General features: G+C 44.1%; 1 protein-coding gene across 4 annotated transcripts in view; it reads right to left on the bottom strand.

Annotated features, from left to right (window-relative positions):
- The window catches only part of RARB (retinoic acid receptor beta), a 172,439-nt gene that overhangs the window by 88,630 nt on the left and 63,995 nt on the right, over positions 1 to 19,814 (bottom strand). For all 4 annotated transcript variants that reach the window (XR_006207638.1, XM_042956680.1, XM_007097468.3 and 1 more), the window contains exon 3: positions 13,981 to 14,122. Coding sequence is in view for 3 of the 4 variants with exons in the window: in XM_007097468.3 (XP_007097530.2) it covers positions 13,981 to 14,122 (142 nt within the window). In the remaining variant the exon portion in view is untranslated. The remainder of the gene's footprint in view (positions 1 to 13,980; positions 14,123 to 19,814) is intronic.

Genomic DNA, 19,814 nt, shown 5'->3' with positions numbered 1-19,814 from the left:
CGTGTAGTTAAGTATATACCAGTTAAGGATTAGAGTGCCCAGCACTCCACAAGCCTCCCTGGTATGCCTTTCAAGACCCAAGGGTAACCACTGTACTCACCTCTATCACGGACATTAGTTTTGCTCATTTTTAACCTTTTTAAAAAGAATTTTTTTAACGTTTGTGTATTTTCGGGGGGGGGGGGGTGGGGGGAGGTGCAGAAATACGGGCACCGAGGATCCGAAGCTGGCTCTGAGCTGACAGCACAGAACCCCATGTGGGGCTTGAACTCACGAACCCGTGAGGTCATTACCTGAGCCGAGGCTTAACCGACTGAACCACCAAGGCGCCCCCGTTTTTAATATTTATACAAACGAAATTGTAAAGAATATTCTCTTTTACTCTGAGTCTTTTTAAGTCAACATTACGTTTATGAGATTCATCTACGCTGTCCACATTTACCAGTAGTTAGTTCCTTTTTTTATTAACAGCTAGGCGTATCCATTATTTGAATATGTCGCAATTTATTTCCACATTCTACTGCTGATGGATATATGGCTTGTTTCCAGCTTTGGGCTATTATGGGTAAGCTGCTGTGAACATTCTTGTATATATCTTTCGGTGGGTCTGTGCGCTCATTTCTTTTGAAGATGTTCCCAGGACTAGCATCACTGAGTCACCCAGATATGTTTCGCTTTAGGAGACACTGCCAAACTCTGGTTCGATTTATACTTTCACCAGCCACATCTGAGAGTTCCACTTGCTTCACATCTCGCCAACACTTGGTGTTGTCAGTCCTTTTCATGTCAGACCTTCTGGCGGAGTAAAGCACCACATTTCGATTTCCTGGATGCACCTCTACCATTCGGGAACACAGAGCCGTGAAAAAGGCACTATTTGCAAAAACGAAATGGGTCTGCATTCTGTAGACCTGAATCCCGTCATCATCCTGGGGAATGTGGGGAAAGCCATCTCCAAGAGTTTGCTCAGCCCCAGGAGGCAGGAGGAAGTCCTGATGTCTCTCTTCCAGAAACAACTCACTGGGCCACATCCACTGCGGGGGGGAGGGAGGGGGTGGCGGCGGGGAGTACATTCTGGGCCTGCATATTTTCAGATTTCTGAGAGCTCAAAGTCCAAGGGCGCCTCAGCCAAGTTTCCATTCGGTTTAAAACTGCTCAAGCGCTTTGTTCTGTCACTTGCAGGACACAAACTGGGATTCCTTCACTCATTACATTTTGCACTGGAGTCTCTTCCTGTCCTCATTAAATCCCCTGAGTCGACAGAGTTTACTAGAAGCAACTTTTATCTTTCCCTTTGGACGAGCTGTATCATATGACTGGCTCCTAAGTGGGTCCATTTTGAAAGGCCAGTGGAAATCCTTAGTGCTATTTTAAAACAGATTTAAACAACGTTGCTGAACCAAAACACTGTTTCATAAGCCTGACCAAGTAATGTCATAAAACACCCCAACCCCCAAAACAAGCAAAGAAAAATGGAGAACTTGTATTCTCCAGCATCAAAACAGAACATTTCTGTCCTAAAAGTATTTTGCAAATCAAACAAATTTTTAAAGGCCACGTAGGTACTTTTACGTTGGTGAAATGAAGTCCTGGAACAGTCAAGTGTGAATTCGGGACACAAACATTCTTTCTCATGACGAAATAGGGTGTTGACTCTCCTTGGTCCCAGTACTAAAAAGATGCCTGTCTCCATTAATCTAGTTCATCGGATAATTGCTCAACTCTTTGTTTTCCAGCTTTAAAGGGAGACAGATGAGAGAAATAACCTAACGGTGAGAGTTAATATTTTTCGATGGCAGAGGGAGAAGAAACCGGTTTAAGTGCTCAATCCCACTCGAGGAAGAGCAAATTCAGACTGTACTCTATGCACGGATTTATTGAGCAATTTAGGTAGCCACCCTCCAGAGAATTGCTGTCACTGGGAGAAGGTACTTAAAGGGCCATGTTCATCGCCCCGGAACACAAGGACTGCGGGGAAATTTCGGGTTGCTATTTTCAACGGCGACATTTGTTTCCAAACAAAAGGCTCTCTGCCAGCTATTTTAGAAGCACTTGCATATTTATTCAGTCAACTCTGTGCTGGGGATTGTCTTTGGGCACTGAGGTTTTATCAATGTCTATTTAAAGCAGAATGAAACACAGCTCAAGATGGAAACATAGAATATTTCCAGCCTAGAATGTGAGATGCTTCCTTTTCTTACAGCGCTGGTATCTGGTTTCTCCCTCGCTCCCTCTCTGCAATTGCCACCTGTCTCACAATCTTTGGCATGTCCTCGTTTAATTCCTGCTGTTTTGTTTTTAGCAGCACATAAAATAATAGTGCGCTTTAACAAATTATAGATTTGTTGAAATATGGTGTGTGTGTACAGCTTTGAGAGACAGCAAATCTTCCCTGTTAGGACGTAGTGACAAGCTCCATCTGGCTACGTCCACCACGGAACTAGACAAGGGTGAGACTGCCTTTTATGCAAGGGATAATATGCTAGAATTTGTATGGTGTAAGTTAAGGAAGGACACAAAAGGGAAAATGTAAAAATGGGCTCATTATGTCAGTGGGGCTGAATTCAAATCTGTAATTCTTAGAAAGATCAGATGAAAGTTCCTGACTCAGAATCTCTACTCTTCACTTTCTCTTTACCTCCAGTTCATTCCAGAAGTATCTACTAAGTATAAGGCACTGGGCTTTTGGTTGCAGACTCAGATAGGAAAGACACTCTCTGCCTGCCCTCAAGATGCTTATAGCCAGTGCAGAGAACACCTGTGTATGTTCTCTCTCTCAATCTCTCTCTCTCTCTCTCTCTCTCTCACACACACACACACACACACACACACACACACACACACACCCCTACCTACTTCCTGGACTCAAAAACGAGTCTGACTTTTTGAAGTCACCCAACAGAGGGGTCACTAACATGTCATACTGTAGAGAGGTAAGACTGACCCACACCTGCTTCCTGTTGTTAGAGAAACATGCACGCATATTTGGGAGTATGGTGGCTTGAAAGATGAGCACCAGCGAAAGCCGGGGACGGCCATCACAGGCAGAGAGGGCAGCAGGCACACCCTGAGGCTCCATCACACGACAGGCATGCTGAGTAGTCAGTGGTGACGACTGTGGGGCGGGGGGAGTTTGAAGAAGCATAACAGGAGGTCAGTGTCCCGGGCAGGCTGGGGCAGGCTGAGCCAGCTGTGCAGGGCCCTGCCCACACTGATACACTTGGAATGGATTCTGTAAGTGATGAAAGGCCACGAATCCCAGGGTCCCCTCTGGCTGAAGTGACACTTTGGTTTGTGGGTGTCAGGCTTGAGCCCCAAGGACAAACATCAAATTTAGGAGTACCTTTTGTCTTGAGTAAACAGACCACTGGGCCAGAAGGAACATTAGCTGTTCTGCATAGTCACTAAGGACAGTACTGATGATCCAATCTTTGGAGGCCAGAATGGGTCATTATCATAGCAGGACGAAGAGGGACAAGAGCTAACACTTGGCTAAGAAATGCCTTTAGTTCCTACTATATATCAATTCATTCATTCCTTACAATACCCATGTGAGGTAGGTACAATTATCATCTCGGTGCTACAGACAAGGAACCGGAGGCACAGAGATGCTAAATAACCTGCCCAAGATCACAGAGCTACGTGAGTAGTGGGCTGGGATCAGAATCCAGGCTGTCCATCAAGTCTGTGCTTTAAGCCACAACAATACCTTGCTGCTCTTCAGAAGGGGGAGTCAACAGTGCAGTCTGAGGTCTCCCCTGTTCCTCGTATTCCACCTCCAAAGTTCACCTGACCCTTGAAATCCCTCGAGGACAGATCCACCCGCTCATTGGGCCTTTGTTGTATCAGGACAGGACTAAACCCTGAGGATCCAAGAAAAGCAAGACCCAGCGGCCCATCCTTGAGTTGTGCACAGCTCAGGATGGGGGAAGGGCAGAGGGGACCTCAGCAAGACAAAGGCGGGTCAATGGTCTACTCACCAACAACTGTAGCAATACAGGGGGCTATGGAAGGGGCTGAGGCTCCCCCAGAATCTGCTCTATTCCTGTCAAGATGCAAGAACACCTGACCAACTAACAGATAAAACCAGAGTTTCTCTAACTTCTGCCCTTCCTGTCTTACCTTTATGATATCTCACATTAGAGGCCACTATACTCTTTCTAAATTGATTTTTTTTTTGCCTAAATAAAATTTAGAGAATTTTATATTACGACTATAAAGACGACAGCAGTATCGTTTGACATTAAATCACAGTTAAAGGTAAAAATAAACAGGGTTTTCAGGTTCACTGCCTAAAGTTTTGGTGGAACACAGCCATGCTCGTTCATGAAGCTTTCATGCAGCAATGGGAGAGTCAAAGAGTTGCAACAATCACTGAATCGTCTGCAGAGCTTAAGATATGTAGTGTCTGGTCATTCAGAAAGTTTGCATTCATCTGAAATAAACAGCACTTCGTCCTAACTAGGTTAGGATGGCTGGTTGCCTGTCTTGTCTCCATTAAAAAGAGGGAGTAGCAAACGTTCAAGAGGTACTAATTAAGGATGGACCGGCATCAAACTGAGATTTTCCCATTAGTAATAAATAGATGGGGTGACTACTGAAAAGGGAATGACTTTATCACTGTACGATTTGGTACTACCGCGTACTAAGTTTAGTACTCCCCCAAATTAGGTTTCGGACGCTGCCTGCGGCATTTACTCTAGGGAAAATACTGTATTAAACCAGTACGTGCATTAAATTAAATCATACGTAAATGCCCGAAAATGTGATTTGGGAGCACAAGGGGGTGAAGGTACTGAAACGGTGTAGCGTTAAATGCGCCCAAGAACTGCATTGTTAGAGAAGCAAGGCATGGTTGAAAAGATACTAGGAGCTGGGTTTAGGACCCACGGGTTGAAGCCGCCAGTGAGACTGCCGGCAGGTTTCTTCGTGTCTCTGAACGTCAGGACACTGAGGACCCGAGCATTAGTCCCTTCCGGCCTGCCACAGGAGATGACTCAAAGTCCTGGGAGACTTTGCTGTTGGTAAAGGGCTTTGTGACCATCAACTGTCATATTATCACCCATGTTCTCTGCAGTCCTCCTGCCATATGGCTAACAGCTAAAGCAGTGCTGAGGAACAGGCCAGCGGGTAAGATTTGGCTGCGTGAAGCGAGATAGACTCAGGAAGGGTGGGCCACAGGGTCCCAAATAAACGTCGGGGAGAGATGGCAGGTGCCACAGGGGCAAACAAAGAAGGAAGCAGGGAGTGAAAGAGACTTTGCTTCTCTGGTGATCTGGGGCGAACCGGACACTGCCCGGGAGACCCCGATGGCCTCACCTTGAGCTGATGGACGCAAGGAGGGGCCCAGGCGCCCTTTCTAACACCCCAGTTCGGTTTTCCCCATGGAGTTGGGTTCCACGATACCAGGATCCCATCCCATTCTCTGATTACACACGTCCCAGCATCTCCGGGCAAATGAGCCATCTGCCTCCCAGTTTACAGTAGCTGAGGAAGGCGGGTATTTATTTTAGAAACTATCCTTACAAGCTTGATTTTTAACGCTGTGACATAATATTTGGGGCTGTATATCTACACTGTGGCGTCATAAACAATTCAAAATGAGTAGAGCCTGTGCCCTTCACTTTTCTCCTGAAGGAGGAGCAGGGCTGTGTAGTTATTATAGTAAAAAGCAGTAAAAAGTTATTACAGTGGCAGCAGCAACCAGGGCCCAGAGCAGAGCCTGGGTGCCGCCAGCAGAAGAACCCCGAGAGAACAGCTATCATTATTCAGGGTCTGCCGTGGGCCAAGCAGGGTGCTAAATGCACCACCCTCATAAGGTCCAATGCATGAAACAATCCAGCAAGGTTGCCCCACGTTGTCGTCAGCCAGCAGTCAGTCAGTTGCATGTAGGACAAAATTATACCTCTTGCCAAAGATGAGGCAGCTCGAGGGTAGGGTCAGATTTGAACCCAGCTCAGGCTACCTTCAAAGCCCTCTGTTCCTTTGCTCTGCTCTGTCCTATGGTGTCATGGAAAGTTCTCCTTTTTCTAAGGTGAGAATGTGCTGAGCGCCCCTTTACCAAGAGACAGGCAGCAGGGAGAAATGTGTTAGTAAAGCTGAAGGAATTTTAATACTTCCTTTGCAGTCGGAGTGTTAATGGGCTTGAAGTCCCACAGTGGCACTGACATCACTGGGCTGCCAGTGCCCAAACGGAATTTGTTTTTGTTTTTTTTTTTTTAAACTCCCAAACAGATGCAGGAAAACCTTAACATTTGGCAAGTGGAAAGGGACAGCACATTTTTACTTTCCAGCTTCCGTGACATTTTTAGATACAAAAATATAAAGTTTCCAGCCTTTCATTTACTTTTGGGGAGCTCTTTGGGGATTTGTGTGTGGCGGGGTGAAAGGAAAGGTGGGGGTTAATGCCACCTCTCTGTTGAGAAGAACAAAAAGATCATGCCGAACCTTGGGAACGCAGTAACAGGCTAGGACGTAACATGGGAACAAATGAAGAAATAAACTAAAATTAGAAAGACGCTAAGTGCCCTGATGATGATTTTTATGTAATTTCCCAAGTACACAAGGCAACCTACAATACGAATTTCCTCGTTATAAAGCCAGTAAAATCCAGCCGTAGAACCAAAGAGCACATCGATATAATTTGTGCATCAACAAAAGTGATTTTAACTGAGGTTAAGTGCCTTTAATCCAAAAGGTTTGTTTTAATGTAAGTTTAACAGTAAAGGGGAAATGAAACACAGAACAACAAAAACCTCTCGTGGAAGTATCAAAGTGTCCGTGCAAAGCATATTCATTCTATCCAATCGACCCATGGGGACATTCATGTCCAAAGTATAAATCAGAATTTAGAGACTTCATAAAAAGCTGTTTTTAAGCTCAATATGCCCCAAATGAGAAGGTGTCAATGAGCACTTAGGGACTCCTAAATTCAGAGATTATTCAATCGCTTTATTCTACAAATATACTTAGGCAACCGTCAGAGGAAAAAAATGCTGTGAAATTAACACTAAACCACATTCTCAAACAAAATCAAAGGCATGTTTTGCCCACCACTCAAAAGCACGGCCCACATAAACATAAGTTCAAAGGCAATTTGAAGAGGTTCCTTTATAAATTAATGGCCAGTGATTTTCAGAAAGAAAAGAAACAGAATGGGGGTGACAGCCACAGTAACCTCCATGGTTTTTCTGTTACATACATGGGGCAAAGGCATCCGATCTCTAAGGCCAGAGACCCAGGGAAACCTGGGCAAACGTCAGAGGCATCCAAAGCCCACAACTTCCCCTTTATCATGGCACATGAGTCTTGCTTCTGATCTGCTTTTTATCTTTCATTTTCCTAATGGCCTCCTAACCCCAATGTCTAGCTAATCCTTGGATCCCCCTTTTTGTCAGTGAGCAACCTGACAGCCAAGGACTGGCCAGGTGAGCCCCAAATCCCACCACTTACCCATGTTAGCCTCTGCACCTTTTTGGACTTTTGCCATGCACAGTTACACAAGATGCCCACCATTTTCCATAGCAAATCCACGAGAAGATCTAATGTCCTCCAGGGAGAGAACTGACAAGAGGAAGCTCATTGTAGAAACACTGTTGTCTAAACAGGATTAAAAGCATCGGTTCTCACATCATGCCCAGGCTGTCAGTCAACACTAAAGGCTCTCTTACTCGGGTAGAAAACACAAGCCGAAAGAAGCTGAATAACTCGTTCTGGGCCCGCAGCAGAGAAATGAATGACTTAGAGTTCAACAGAGGCATGCCCAGAACTGTTTTGTGCCTGGCAACTTTTCAGGAAGTGAAGCTAGGGAGATGTCACATTTGGTTGTCTTTTAAAATAGCCACATTTAGGGGACACCTGGGTGGCTCAGTCAGTCAAACGTCTGATTTCAGCTCAGGTCATGATCTCACGGTTCATGGGTTCTGGCCCTGAGTCGGGCTCTGTGCTGACAGCTCAGAGAATGGAGCCTGCTTTGGATTCTGTGTCTCCACTCTCTTTTTGTCCCTTCCCTGCTTGTGCTCTCTCAAAAATAAATAAATAAACTTAAAAAAATAAAAAAAATTAAAATAGCCACATTTCGGGACACCTGGATGGCTCAGTTGGTGGAGCATGTGACTCATGATCTCAGAGTCATGAGTTCAAGCCCCACATTTGGCATAGAGCTTACTTACAATCTAAATAAATAAATAGATAGATAAGCAAACCACACTTAATCACTTCATTAATCTAACTTCATTGACCAAACGATCATGCTAACTTCCAGGGCTACTAAGTGAGGAAGACATGATGCTTGCCTTGCCTTTTAGGAGGTTATAATCAAGCTAGGGAGCCCATGCTGTGCGAAGAATCACACTATAATAGGTTGGCAGTTCACGGAGGCATGTTCGAAGCTCTATAGAAATATGGGGCAGAATGAATTGTGTAGAATGTGGGGTAGGGCTCAGGGAGTCTTCTCAGAAGAAAAGACATTTCTGCCGGCTCCTAAAACTCCAGTCCAGGGCACGGCCTCTACAGAAACATGGAGCCCTGAGGCTCGCGGGTCCGCATGGCCCAGGGTGGCCGGCGGCTGGGGTGTCTATTGGTAGGAGAGGAACAACTGTCCCTGGGAGATGAGCTGAGCGTGAGCTCATGGAGCAGCCAGAGTGGCATATGGGACCACGGGGTGAGCCACCTAAAGCGGAAGTAGGCAAAGTATGGCCTTTGGGCCAAACCCAGTTCTCTACTGTTCCTGTAAATAAAGTTTTATTGGAACACAACCAATCTCTGTTTATGTACTTTCTGGGGCTCCTACAGAGATCACATGGCCCACAAAGCCAAAAATATTTTCTATTTGACCCTTGCAAGAGAGTTTGCTGACCCCTGGCTTAAGGATTTCAGCTATGCATTTGGATGCCTGTAGCTGGCCAAATGCATATGGCCAGGCTTTCTCTACTCCCACAGTCTCTCAGTGGCATCGTCTTAAATCTTCCCCTTCCCCATCATGGACAATTAGTGGTTTATCTGTATCATAAGCTTGTCGGGACATCTCTTTCACGATCCCACATTTTATGTCTTCATTTATTCTTTTTTATTTCTTATTTTAGGGCCACATACTTTCCTTTGTGGACATCATTTCAAGCCTCCCACCCCACCAGCAGAAGCTCATCACTCAACTTTGAGACATTTTGCTTCCTTTGCCTCCTCCCCAAGTTCTTCATAAATTTTTGTACCACTTCCAGAATGCTGCTGAAAATCGATTTTTTTCACTTGCTGCTACCGCTTTCGAATCTCATGCTTTGACAAATAGCTATTTCTCTGCAGAAAGGCTCCCTTAGTTTTACAAAGCCCTTGGCAAATATAAGGTATACCCACCAGCACTTACAGAACAGAAGAGCGAAGAAATAATCCTGCTTTCCTGATCCCCCACACCCAAGGATTTCTTTTACTAGTAAATCCCCTTATACATTTAAAACCAAATTTGGGCTATAAAAATTAAATTTGCACACGACTTTCTAGGGGGTACATCTCTAACATACAACAAGGAGTGTGATTATTGTTTAATTAACCACTTGGAATAGAGTCGAGTCAAAAAGAGAAGTCAGAGGTTTAAAAGCTGCTTTTTATGGCATGTAGTATATATTACTATCGGGATCCAAATCCCAGCACTGGCCCTTACTAAATGCGTTACTCTAAATTAATTAACCTCTCTGCACCTAAGTTTCCACATCTGCCTAAAAAAAAGGGGAAGAATGGGATTGTAACTCATCTTTCTCATACGGCTATTGTTAGGCTTGAATGGGACAAAGTATTAAAAACGGTTAAGAAGTCCCTGGCGAACAGAAAACACCTTGCCTATGTTAGCTATTACTATAATAGGATTTTCAGGTTTCTTTCTTTCCTTCAACAGCACAAAGAATAAGAACATACCTGGAACAGCACCGTGGGACGGGATAGGCCTTGGTGGGGACATTGTAAATTTTTGCCTCAGGTCTTTCTGATTAGCTACATAGGGATTCTTTCCTCCCACTCTCCTGCCCCATGTGGTTTGGGTGGGGTGGACCTCGAGGCCCGGCTCCTGAGATTGGCACATGACTGAGACCTAGCCAGTTACAGCGGTCTACCCCTCCACCACCCCCAAGGTGAGACAGTTATACAAGGGCACGTGACCCAAGTTAGGCCAATGAGAACCAGTTCCTGGGCACTCATGAAATGATGGGGACCCGCACCTCTCTGTCAGGTTGGTGGCCATCTTGAGTAGCCATATGTAAAATCTTCCAGAAAACCAAACCAACATGGTAAAAAAAAAAAAAACAACAAAAAACAAAAACCATCTATGGGAGACAACGAGGAGCCACGCCCCCAAAACGACCTCGAGCCCTTGCATGCAGTCATGTTACTCCGGACCGTCCAATTGCATGTGCCGATTTTTTAAGCTTATGCCAAGTTTGAGCTGAGTTTTCTGTCGCTTGCACCCGAAGAGTTCTGGCACATACTAATGAATCGTCATGACCTATGGCAAGAATTGAATGCAAATCTTATGCATCTTGGTACCACAGAGAAAGCACGGCCAGAAGAGGAAAGGCTTGAACTGTAGCCTTGGTTCTGTCTTGAGCCAGTTGGGGATTGCTGGGAAAACCGTTTCACCTTTTTGGGTCCCAGTGTGCTTGTATGTCAAATGAGAGAGGTGAGTGAAAATCAATCTCTAAGATCCCTTTTCAGTTCTAACATTCTAGGAGTCTCTATTATTCTTGGGTTCATTTCAGTTGCGAGTATCTTGGTATAACCGGTTACCGATTCTCATATTTTCCTGCTTCTTTCTGTTTCAGCTTAAAAAATGTTCTATTAGACCCTAAGTCTCTCTACTCCAAGCATTTATTCCTTCCCCTTCAATTTCCTTCGAAAGAAAATATATTTATTTTTGTATACTTGGGCATAATGATCCCATTTTCTTCTCATTTATATATTTTTAAATCTAATTAAGGTGATAAGTTCCTTGAGGGTTGAAACTAGAGTTTTCCTGTGGGCGTAAACATTATTTTTTTTTTAATTGGCAACCGAGCTGCCAGTTTTTACAGAGCAGCAGGATATGGGTTTTAAGTAATGTAAGCAGGAAATGGGTCTCCAGCCCACACAAAATAAATGCAAAAGTACTGCTTTACCCTGCGTCCACATCTGGCTTACTCATTTATAATTTCAGCCTAGACTAAAATTCTCCCACAGAACTGCAGCGTGACTGACCTCCATGTCTACAGAATGTGAGACCAAAAATGGAGTGTCAGGGGATCATTCTGTGAGTCTCACTTACACATATAAAAAAATCTGGCTACTTCAGGGCAACGTTGTGCTCTTCAGCGGTAGGGTCTGGGGCCCGAGCTAAGTTAGTATTAGCTCTATATCTCCATATTCATTGATTTTAAGTAACTTGATAGCTCTAAAGCTTGGAGGGAGCAAAGAGAACTGGCTGAAATGTGGTCAACTGACCCCTCATCCACAGATAGAAGTTTCCAGGGGAAAAAGACCTTCCCAGGAGGTATGGGAGGATGCTACCCTATCTGATGACCCAGTCCATTCTTGCTCATCAGGACCCTAAAATATGACTAAGACCCCAACCTCAACTGCCTTAACGACACCTCTTGGCAAATATAACAAAACTTGCTGGAGGCAGTTGGTTTAGCGATTCAGTCCAGCTCTTCAGGGCCCAGTTTCTGTCTGTCTTTCCACTCTTCTATCTACAGTGCCTTCTTTGTCCTCGAGTTGGAGGATAGCTACGAGGGGCACTTGTGGCTACCTGCTTCCTTGTCCACATACATCGGAAAGGAGGGCACTTCTGTCCTAATATTTTAAGCGTGAGTCTTTTGTCCTGTTTGGGTAATTTTATTTTGGTAAAATTTCAAGTTTGCTCCAAAGTTGCAAGAATAGTACAAAGACCTCCTGTATGCCCTTCATCTAGATTCACAATGCTTCATAAGTAATAATATAGAACAGTATATTACAGTGCTATAATCTATAATCCGTATTCAAATTTCACTCACTGTCCCAATAATGTCCTTTAGAACTATTTCCCTCTGACCAAGAATCCGATCTGGATTATGCATTGCATGATTAAAAGAGACTGGCATGTCTCTTTTAATCTGGAACAGTTTTTCAGTCTGTCTTTGCCTTTCATAATGTTGGCATTTTTGAAGGCACTAGTTTTTTTTTTTTTTAAATTGCGTTGCTTTCCTATTATTGAGTTTTCAGAGGTTTGTATATTTTGTTTTATTTTTTTAATATTTTAAAAAATATTTATTTATTTTTGAGACAAGAGACAAGAGCGTGAGCGGGGGAGGGGCAGAGAGTGGGGGAGACACAGAATCCGAAGCAGGCTCCAGGCTCCGAGCTGTCAGCAGAGAGCCCGACATGGGGCTCGAACATGCGAACCTCGAGATCATGACCCGAGCTGAAGCCAGCCGCTTAACTGACTGAGCTACCCAGGCACCCCAAGAGGTTTGTATATTTTAGATACAAGTCCTCAATCAGATGTGCAATTTGTAAGTAATTTCTTCTAGTATGTGACTTGTCTTTCCATTAATTCCATAGTATCTGTTGGAGAGCTGACATCTTTTTTATTTTGATAAAGTCTAATTTGTCTTTTTATTTTTTGTGGAGGCTGAGCCTGAGTTTTGAATTCATTCTCGTTGGACTGGCCTACATCACAGATTCCCACCATGAACCAGTGACATGGAATATGACGGGTGGCTGGGACACAGAATAGGATGCTTGGCTTGAGTCAACGGAATTGTTCCCCGTCCTGCTGTTTTTCCTCAAGTACGGAAACCCAAGAAACGGAAAGGCATGCTAAACCCTAGGCACATTTAAGAGAGGTGAAGGGACAGAATGGATATTGGGCAGCCAAGCGACATTCCCTAGAAGCAGTTCCAGGCAAAAAGCCAGTCGGCCAGCTGAGCAGCGCTGCTTGGCCCTGGGGGCTTTCCGTCCTCAGTCTCCCCACCACCCAATGGCCACATTTCCCAGTTCCAAAGTCCGAGAGCCCTGGACCTATAACATAAGCCTTCGAACCAGGCTGCAAGATCATGGCTGAGGTTCCTGGCTTTTTGTCCCAGGGCTTCACTCACACTTCGCCTTCACCAAATCCCCGAGTAACAGGATGAATAAAGTAACAGCCATCACATTCAGTGCTTCACCTTCTACACAACCCTGCGCCGTCCTTAGGCCTGCCTGAGCCAAGCCATTTGCCCGTTGTCGCTTCCTTGTTCCCTTCACGTGAAAGCACCAAAGAGAGAAACTTAAGGATGAAAACGTTGGCAGTGTATATATACGCTGTCTGTATTAAGTGACATACATTTCAAGTCCCCATTATCAGATGTTTTTGGACCACTCATTTTTAATTCATTCAAATGTTCTCTTTCGCATTAAAAAAAAAAAAAAACCCGTAGAATTCTTTGGCGGAGGGGGGTGGCTGGGACAAAAAAAAAAAAAAAGCTAAATCGAATTTGGAAACATGCCAACGCGCCAAGTTTCTAAATATTTCTTCCACAACAAAAGGTTTACACTCCCTTCCCTCTGAGAAAGGGCTAATTATTACTACTGTTAATATTCATGCCTCTTGTCTCCTTTTGTTCTCAGGGACACGGGCACAACTCTGTTCCCACGGCCAGGACGGGGAAAGGGCGTCTCTAAGTGGCGATGCGATGCGCTATTCATTGATGGCTCGACAACAACACACAGTGAGTTGGGACCGCTCTGAAACACACATCTGCTATCCGCAGCACACAGCTCCTGCCTTGTCCTCAGCTGCCACTCAGGCTTGATCTGAAAATCCCCACGGTTATTCTGTTTTCAGCTCACCTCTGTTTACACCTAGCCTTGGCAATCTATCCTTAATGTCATATGGGAATTCCGCATGCTATGCCCTCCACAACTTGATTCTGGAAGCTGAGCAAGTCCTATATATAGGTAAGCCAAAGGAGGAAAAAGGAAAGTTTTTGAGACTCCACTTACATTCTTTGGACATTCCCACTTCAAAGCACTTCTGGAGTCGGCAGTACTGGCATCGATTCCTGGTGACTTTATTAATAACACAGTTCTTATCTCGGTGACAAGTGTAAATCATGTTCTTCTGAATACTTCTGCGGAAAAACCCCTGCAAGCGAGGGAGAAGGTGAGTAAGAAAATGAACTGGTAAGTTTCATGCGAGATCAAAGCCAGCCTTATCAATGCATTGATTGCTTGGTCTGAGTAACGAAGGGAGGGCAGCAGAAAAGTTAACTTATTTAAGCCTTCAAATCCTTGTGACATGTTAATAGCTCTCCCTTTGTTTCAAATCAGAAAGCCCCTTTTTAATCAAAACTAGCCATGACGGTTAGCGTCTTGCTAAAGGGAAGTTAATACCAACTTGAGTCACTTGAGAAACAAAATGCAAGACCTGGGTTCCCTCCAAACGGGCTTAATTCATAAGCGGCCCCCTTGCTGGCCAGAATGATATCAGGTGAGCCTACCATCAAGAAACACAATATATGAGGCATCACATTTGCAAAAGAAATAAGATTCATGGAAGAATTTGGTCTTTTCAAAAAAAAAGTCTCTTCCAATTTTTTCCCCACATATTTAGCTCATTACAATATTTCAAATATGATGTAATTTATACAGTGTTTAGACAAATATGATCCAAGACTGGAAGCAAGGCGTAAAAATGACTGCCCATTTAATGGCACAGGAGAGCTGTGCTGTCCAACATGGTAACCACTAATCCCAGGTAGCTGTTTAAATCAAAATTAATAAAAATGAAATAAAATTTAAAATTCGATTCCTCAGTTGCAGGAGCCACATTTCAAATGCTCAATAGCTACATATAGCTAGTGGACAGCACTTACATGGAAGATTTTCATCCTGGCAGAAAGTTCTCTCGGGCAGCACTGTCCTGCATACATGGACTTTTTGACAAGCTTACCCAAGAGTCATCTAACATTCTTGGGAAATGTAACTTTGTTTGACTTACTATTTACTATCGATTGGTCACAGACTCTGTAATGACTGTAGAAGACAGATAAATTACAAATATATTTGTTAAGGATAGGTGTAAAGATTTCTGTCTGGCTGAAATAGAACCAAAGAGTACTGTTTTATCGCCTTGGAGGACATTAACCAGTATTGTACCTAACTTTGAAGTCTTACTCCAGCATTCTCTTTTCTTTTCACTCTATCAATCAACCTGCCTACCTAGACATTTTGCTCAAATCCCCCTTTGAACCAGTTTTGTTATCCTACCATTTCTCTCATGACTGGGTTCGATAAATCTTCAAATACGTGCTTACTGAATATTTGACAGAGTTATTACTTTTCAACTTTCTGAAAATTATATTTTGGCAAAAGAAGCAATTTATCCTGATTTCTGTGAAATACTGATGAAATAAAGCAGACAGTAGGCTCATGAGCCCATGGTGACTGCCTTTTCCTCTTTGTCCTCGCCATTTTTACCGCACAGTTTTGTAGACGATGGATAGTAGAGGGATGCTTGTTACGCAGACGAATGAACGGGGAGTGAAGGGCACATACCTGCTGTCTTTTCTCTCTCCTGATCGCCCAAACAAAAACCTCTATGTTGCTAAGAGTATTGAGAGCAGGGAGGTTTGCCTTCACAACTGTGATGTGACTTTTACCCACATCAGAAACAATTCTCTTGGATCTAAGAGACGCGTCACCAAATGTGCTGAATGGCACAGAAGACTCACTGAGTTCAACTTTCCCTGTAATACATTCACACTCCAGGAACCAGAACTAAAAACATTTAAAGCTGAAGCACATTAACAACGAAAGCTCGTGTAACACACGTTGTTTAGGATATTTACGTGGGTACCCTAGGATTTTAATGTCCAAATAAACATTTTTTTACTGGCACGGTTCAACTGTAAACGCCTGGAAATCTTGCTTAAGGTTGCAACTCCAGTCACATCCCAGACACACACATCTTCCAAGAAAACGCAGTTTATTTTTGTACCTCTGGAGCTACAAATATGCCCCAAATCTAAAATAACAGGTTACAAATACTCCGAACCTTTAATAGCATCTGTGCAGAGCGGTCACCTCAAACATATCTTTTTATGCAAAAAATATACCTACAGGACACTTTTGGCTGCCAGATGTACAAACTCAATTTACAGAAACTTCCTTGCTCTCCTGCCAAGAAACACTGACCCGATGGAAGATCTGGTCTTTCCTGCATGTGTGAAGCAAGTGGCCAAAGGTGACCTCCTCCATTTATTAAAAACTAAGTATTTAGTTCAGCAGATGCTTAGTGAGCGACGAAGAGGGGGACCAAAACAATCTCGTGATGCTCAAATGAAAGAAGAAGAGAGAACTGAAGAACTTTATGTTGTCGCTACTTGCCCAGCCATTGTGGTTCAGTAACAGTGATGGCAGAAACTAAACAGGACTCGGTTTTCCAAATCAGATTTTTGGCTAGATATCAGGAGAAGGTCTAAGTTTTCAGTAAATCATTTCCACCACGGTGGAATACTTGCTGACTAAAATAGATGCTGGGAGGTATTTTGATACATGGACTGGGTAAACAGAAAACCCCCCTGAGGCCGGAGTGATATCTGCATTCTACAAATTCTCCTCCCAGTAGTTGTGGGGAATTATTATTTAAACCTCGTTTCCTTGACTGCTTTGAGGACCTAGCGTGTGCATGTGTGTGACACTGTGCCCCGTGCCACCTAAATTTTAGCTGCTTAATGTTTTTTCTTAGGCTGACTCTAAATTCTAACATTACTTAAAACGGAGACCTTTAATCTCTGGCTTCCTTTGAAAGCCAGCACTGGCTTGTCAATATTAAAAGGCAAATAAAACACAAAAGTCAAACGAAACAATAATCAGATGTTATTTCGCTCTCCCTGGATACGAGATCTGCTAGGGGCTTAAAGCTCCAGGCCTTATCACTTCCTGAGACAGATCAGCACTGACTTGAGACTATCACTGAGGAATTCAGAGAAAATGTTTCTCATTCGGTGGTTCAGCGAGAGTTAAAGCCACAAATCTGTGCCAACCTAAAATCGGAAGCCTCACACTTGGAGAAACAAAACTGCAACCCAAATCTTGTCACATGTAAAAATGGGTCTAGAAGTACTGAATTCAAAGCGTGATAGTCCTTGAAGCCAGTAGATGGGCAGAAACATACCTAGAGGAGAAAACACTGAAAAGTTGAGCATATAAAAGGAAGGATTTCAGGGGCACCTGGGTGGTTCAGTCAGTTAAGCGTCCCATGCCTGTTTTCAGTTCAGCTCATGATTTCCTGGTTTCTGGGGATCAAGCCCCAGAGCCCCACGTCGGGCTCTGGGCTGCCAGCGTGGAGACTGCTTGGGATTCTCTCGCTCTCCCTCTCTCTCTGCCCCTCCCACCCCTACCCACCCTGCGTGCAAGCTCTCTCTCAAATAGATAAATTTAGAAGAGAAAAAAAAAAAAAAAAAAAAAAAGAAGGAAGGAAGGATTTGGTTCCATTTGGAGGAGCAGCCCGGGGTTGGGGCGGGTAGGAATAGGTAGGAGGCAGTAGAGGAAGGGCACGGGAGAGGAGGTCTAGGTGCTGGACTGCAGCCTCCTCATTATCACTGTGTGGCCTTGACCCAGTCACAGCCCTAGGAGGTGAAGCTCTCTCATCTTCTAAGTGAGGGGCTGGGCGGCTTATTTCCCAGATGCTTTCAGGGTGTACATCCCAAGTGTGTCATTGCACCAGAGAGTGACAAATTGGGATGCCTTGAAAGTGAAGATGAAGGAATTTCTGCGAGCAAAGAAAATGGCCAAGGAAAAGCAAGACTAAGGAAGGAGAGGCTGTCCACCTGCGTGGGCAAAAACTGTAACCTAGCGGGGACTAGTCTAGAGTTACTGGCATCACAATTTTCTCACTTTCCCGAAACATCCTTTTCCCAGTAAACCCCAAAAATGCTGTCAAGTCTTCAAGAGCTAGGTCACCTCATCCAGGAAGCCTTCCCTGAGTGATCCAAGCACACAGGAATGCTTCCTCTTCCAGGTAACCTTGGTATCTTGCTTACCCTTCTATATTATTCCTGTTCAATTATAGTATTTAAAATAACAGACAATAGTACAATTGACTTCAGAGGATACATGGGTGCCACGGGGGAATGCCAGCCTACGGCCAGCCGTCACAGCCTCAGGGAGCCAATGGGCATACTAGATTTCTACAACTGGGTGTCCCAGTACCACCAGCAAGTGTGACATCTTCCTTGCTGAGATCTAGGATGTCCTGACAGAGGAAGGGCAGGAACATGGGGGCCAGCTTCCTGGAACTAGAGTGGGCAGGTTGGTAGGCCCCAATGTGGCCTCAAGTCAGTACTTAATGTCTCTTCCCCAGAACTAAGACAGGGGACTTGGGTGGGGTGAGGGAAAGACTCAAGGCAATGGCTATTCTACAAATGGTAGGAAAGTATTTCAGTATTTCGATACCGAATAAAACCGTATCGGTGCCTTATTAGCCAAATGTCCCCAGGACTAGGACAGGACCTGGCACATGATTGATAGCTTAATAAATGGTTGTTAAATGAACGAATGAATGACGATGTCCTCAGCTATAAGCAAAAATAGAGTGAGAGTCGTGGATGTATTATACCTTACTTCCATAAAATATTCTTCAATATTGGTATATTCCTTGAGGATGATATTGTCTGTAGTTGAACAGCCAGATCGCTCAGAAGGTAGCGGAAGATCCGCCAATTGGAGATGTAATCAGGTGAGACCATCAAGGCTTCCCTTGGTTAACCATGATTCGTGTTGGTTAGTTATGATTTCTGTTGTTAATCCTAACTTCTGCTGGTTAACCTTCATCTCTCTTAATTATGACTTCTGTTGTTGAATCATGACTTCTACTGTTTGTAACACAACACTACAGCTATTTTTTTTTTTTTTTTTTGAGACAGAGAGTGTGTGTGCACGCACACGAGTGGCCAAGGGGCAGGGGGAGAGAGAATCTTAACCAGGCTGCACACTCAGCACAGAGCCTGATGCAGGGCTCCATCTCATAACCGTGGATCATGGCCTGAGCAGAAATCAAGAGTCCAATGCCCACGTGACTGAGCCACCCACGCACCCCTAACACTCTAGCTACTTCAGTCAAGAAGACAGATCTGCCTCACGAACCGAGTCAAGTGTTTTCTAACCATAGTGTTTTCAACCTTTCTTATCTCACGCTCATCTATTCTTGCTCTCAAGGAACTGGGACCCAACCAAAAGAAAAAAAAAAAAACACTCCTGTGGTAGAGAAGGCCACAGTGGCATTAGAGTGTCTTAGGAATAATCACAGAATGCCCACTCAGATTACTTCTGTCTCCCCTTGGGGATATGAGGCACCAGTGTTCTACCTAATCCTCTGTTACCTACAGTACAGACACAGTCCTAAATCAAAAGGGAAACCATCTCTTTTAAGCCTGAACATTCTCCCACACCCAAATACTAAAATTCCTAATTACCTTGATAAACTGGCCTTAGGTCCCAAATCTATAAAGGACATGGATAAAAGTGGCTCATTTTACTCCCTTCTTCATGTTTTGATAGGAGATGAAGTTGGACCATCTTCCCGCCTCTAATACTCTCAAATCATTGTTCTAATTCTTGTGATTTTTTTTCCCTTTTGTGGACCATGTTCCAACTTCTGGCTTTCCAAACCTTTTTTTTTTTTTTTAACAGTTATTTTTGAGCAAGAGACAGAGCACAAGAGGGGGAGGGGCAGAGAGAGGGAGACACAGAATCCAAAGTAGGCTCCAGGCTCTGAGCTGTCAGCACAGAACCCAACGTGGGGCTCGAGCCCACAAACCGTGAGATCCCTCAAC

This window comes from Panthera tigris, chromosome C2 (genome assembly GCF_018350195.1).
Source record: "Panthera tigris isolate Pti1 chromosome C2, P.tigris_Pti1_mat1.1, whole genome shotgun sequence".
In the NCBI taxonomy this organism is placed as follows: Eukaryota; Metazoa; Chordata; class Mammalia; order Carnivora; family Felidae; genus Panthera; species Panthera tigris.
The sequence above is the reverse complement of the archived record's forward strand: the minus strand, read 5'-3'. Positions and strand labels throughout refer to the sequence as shown.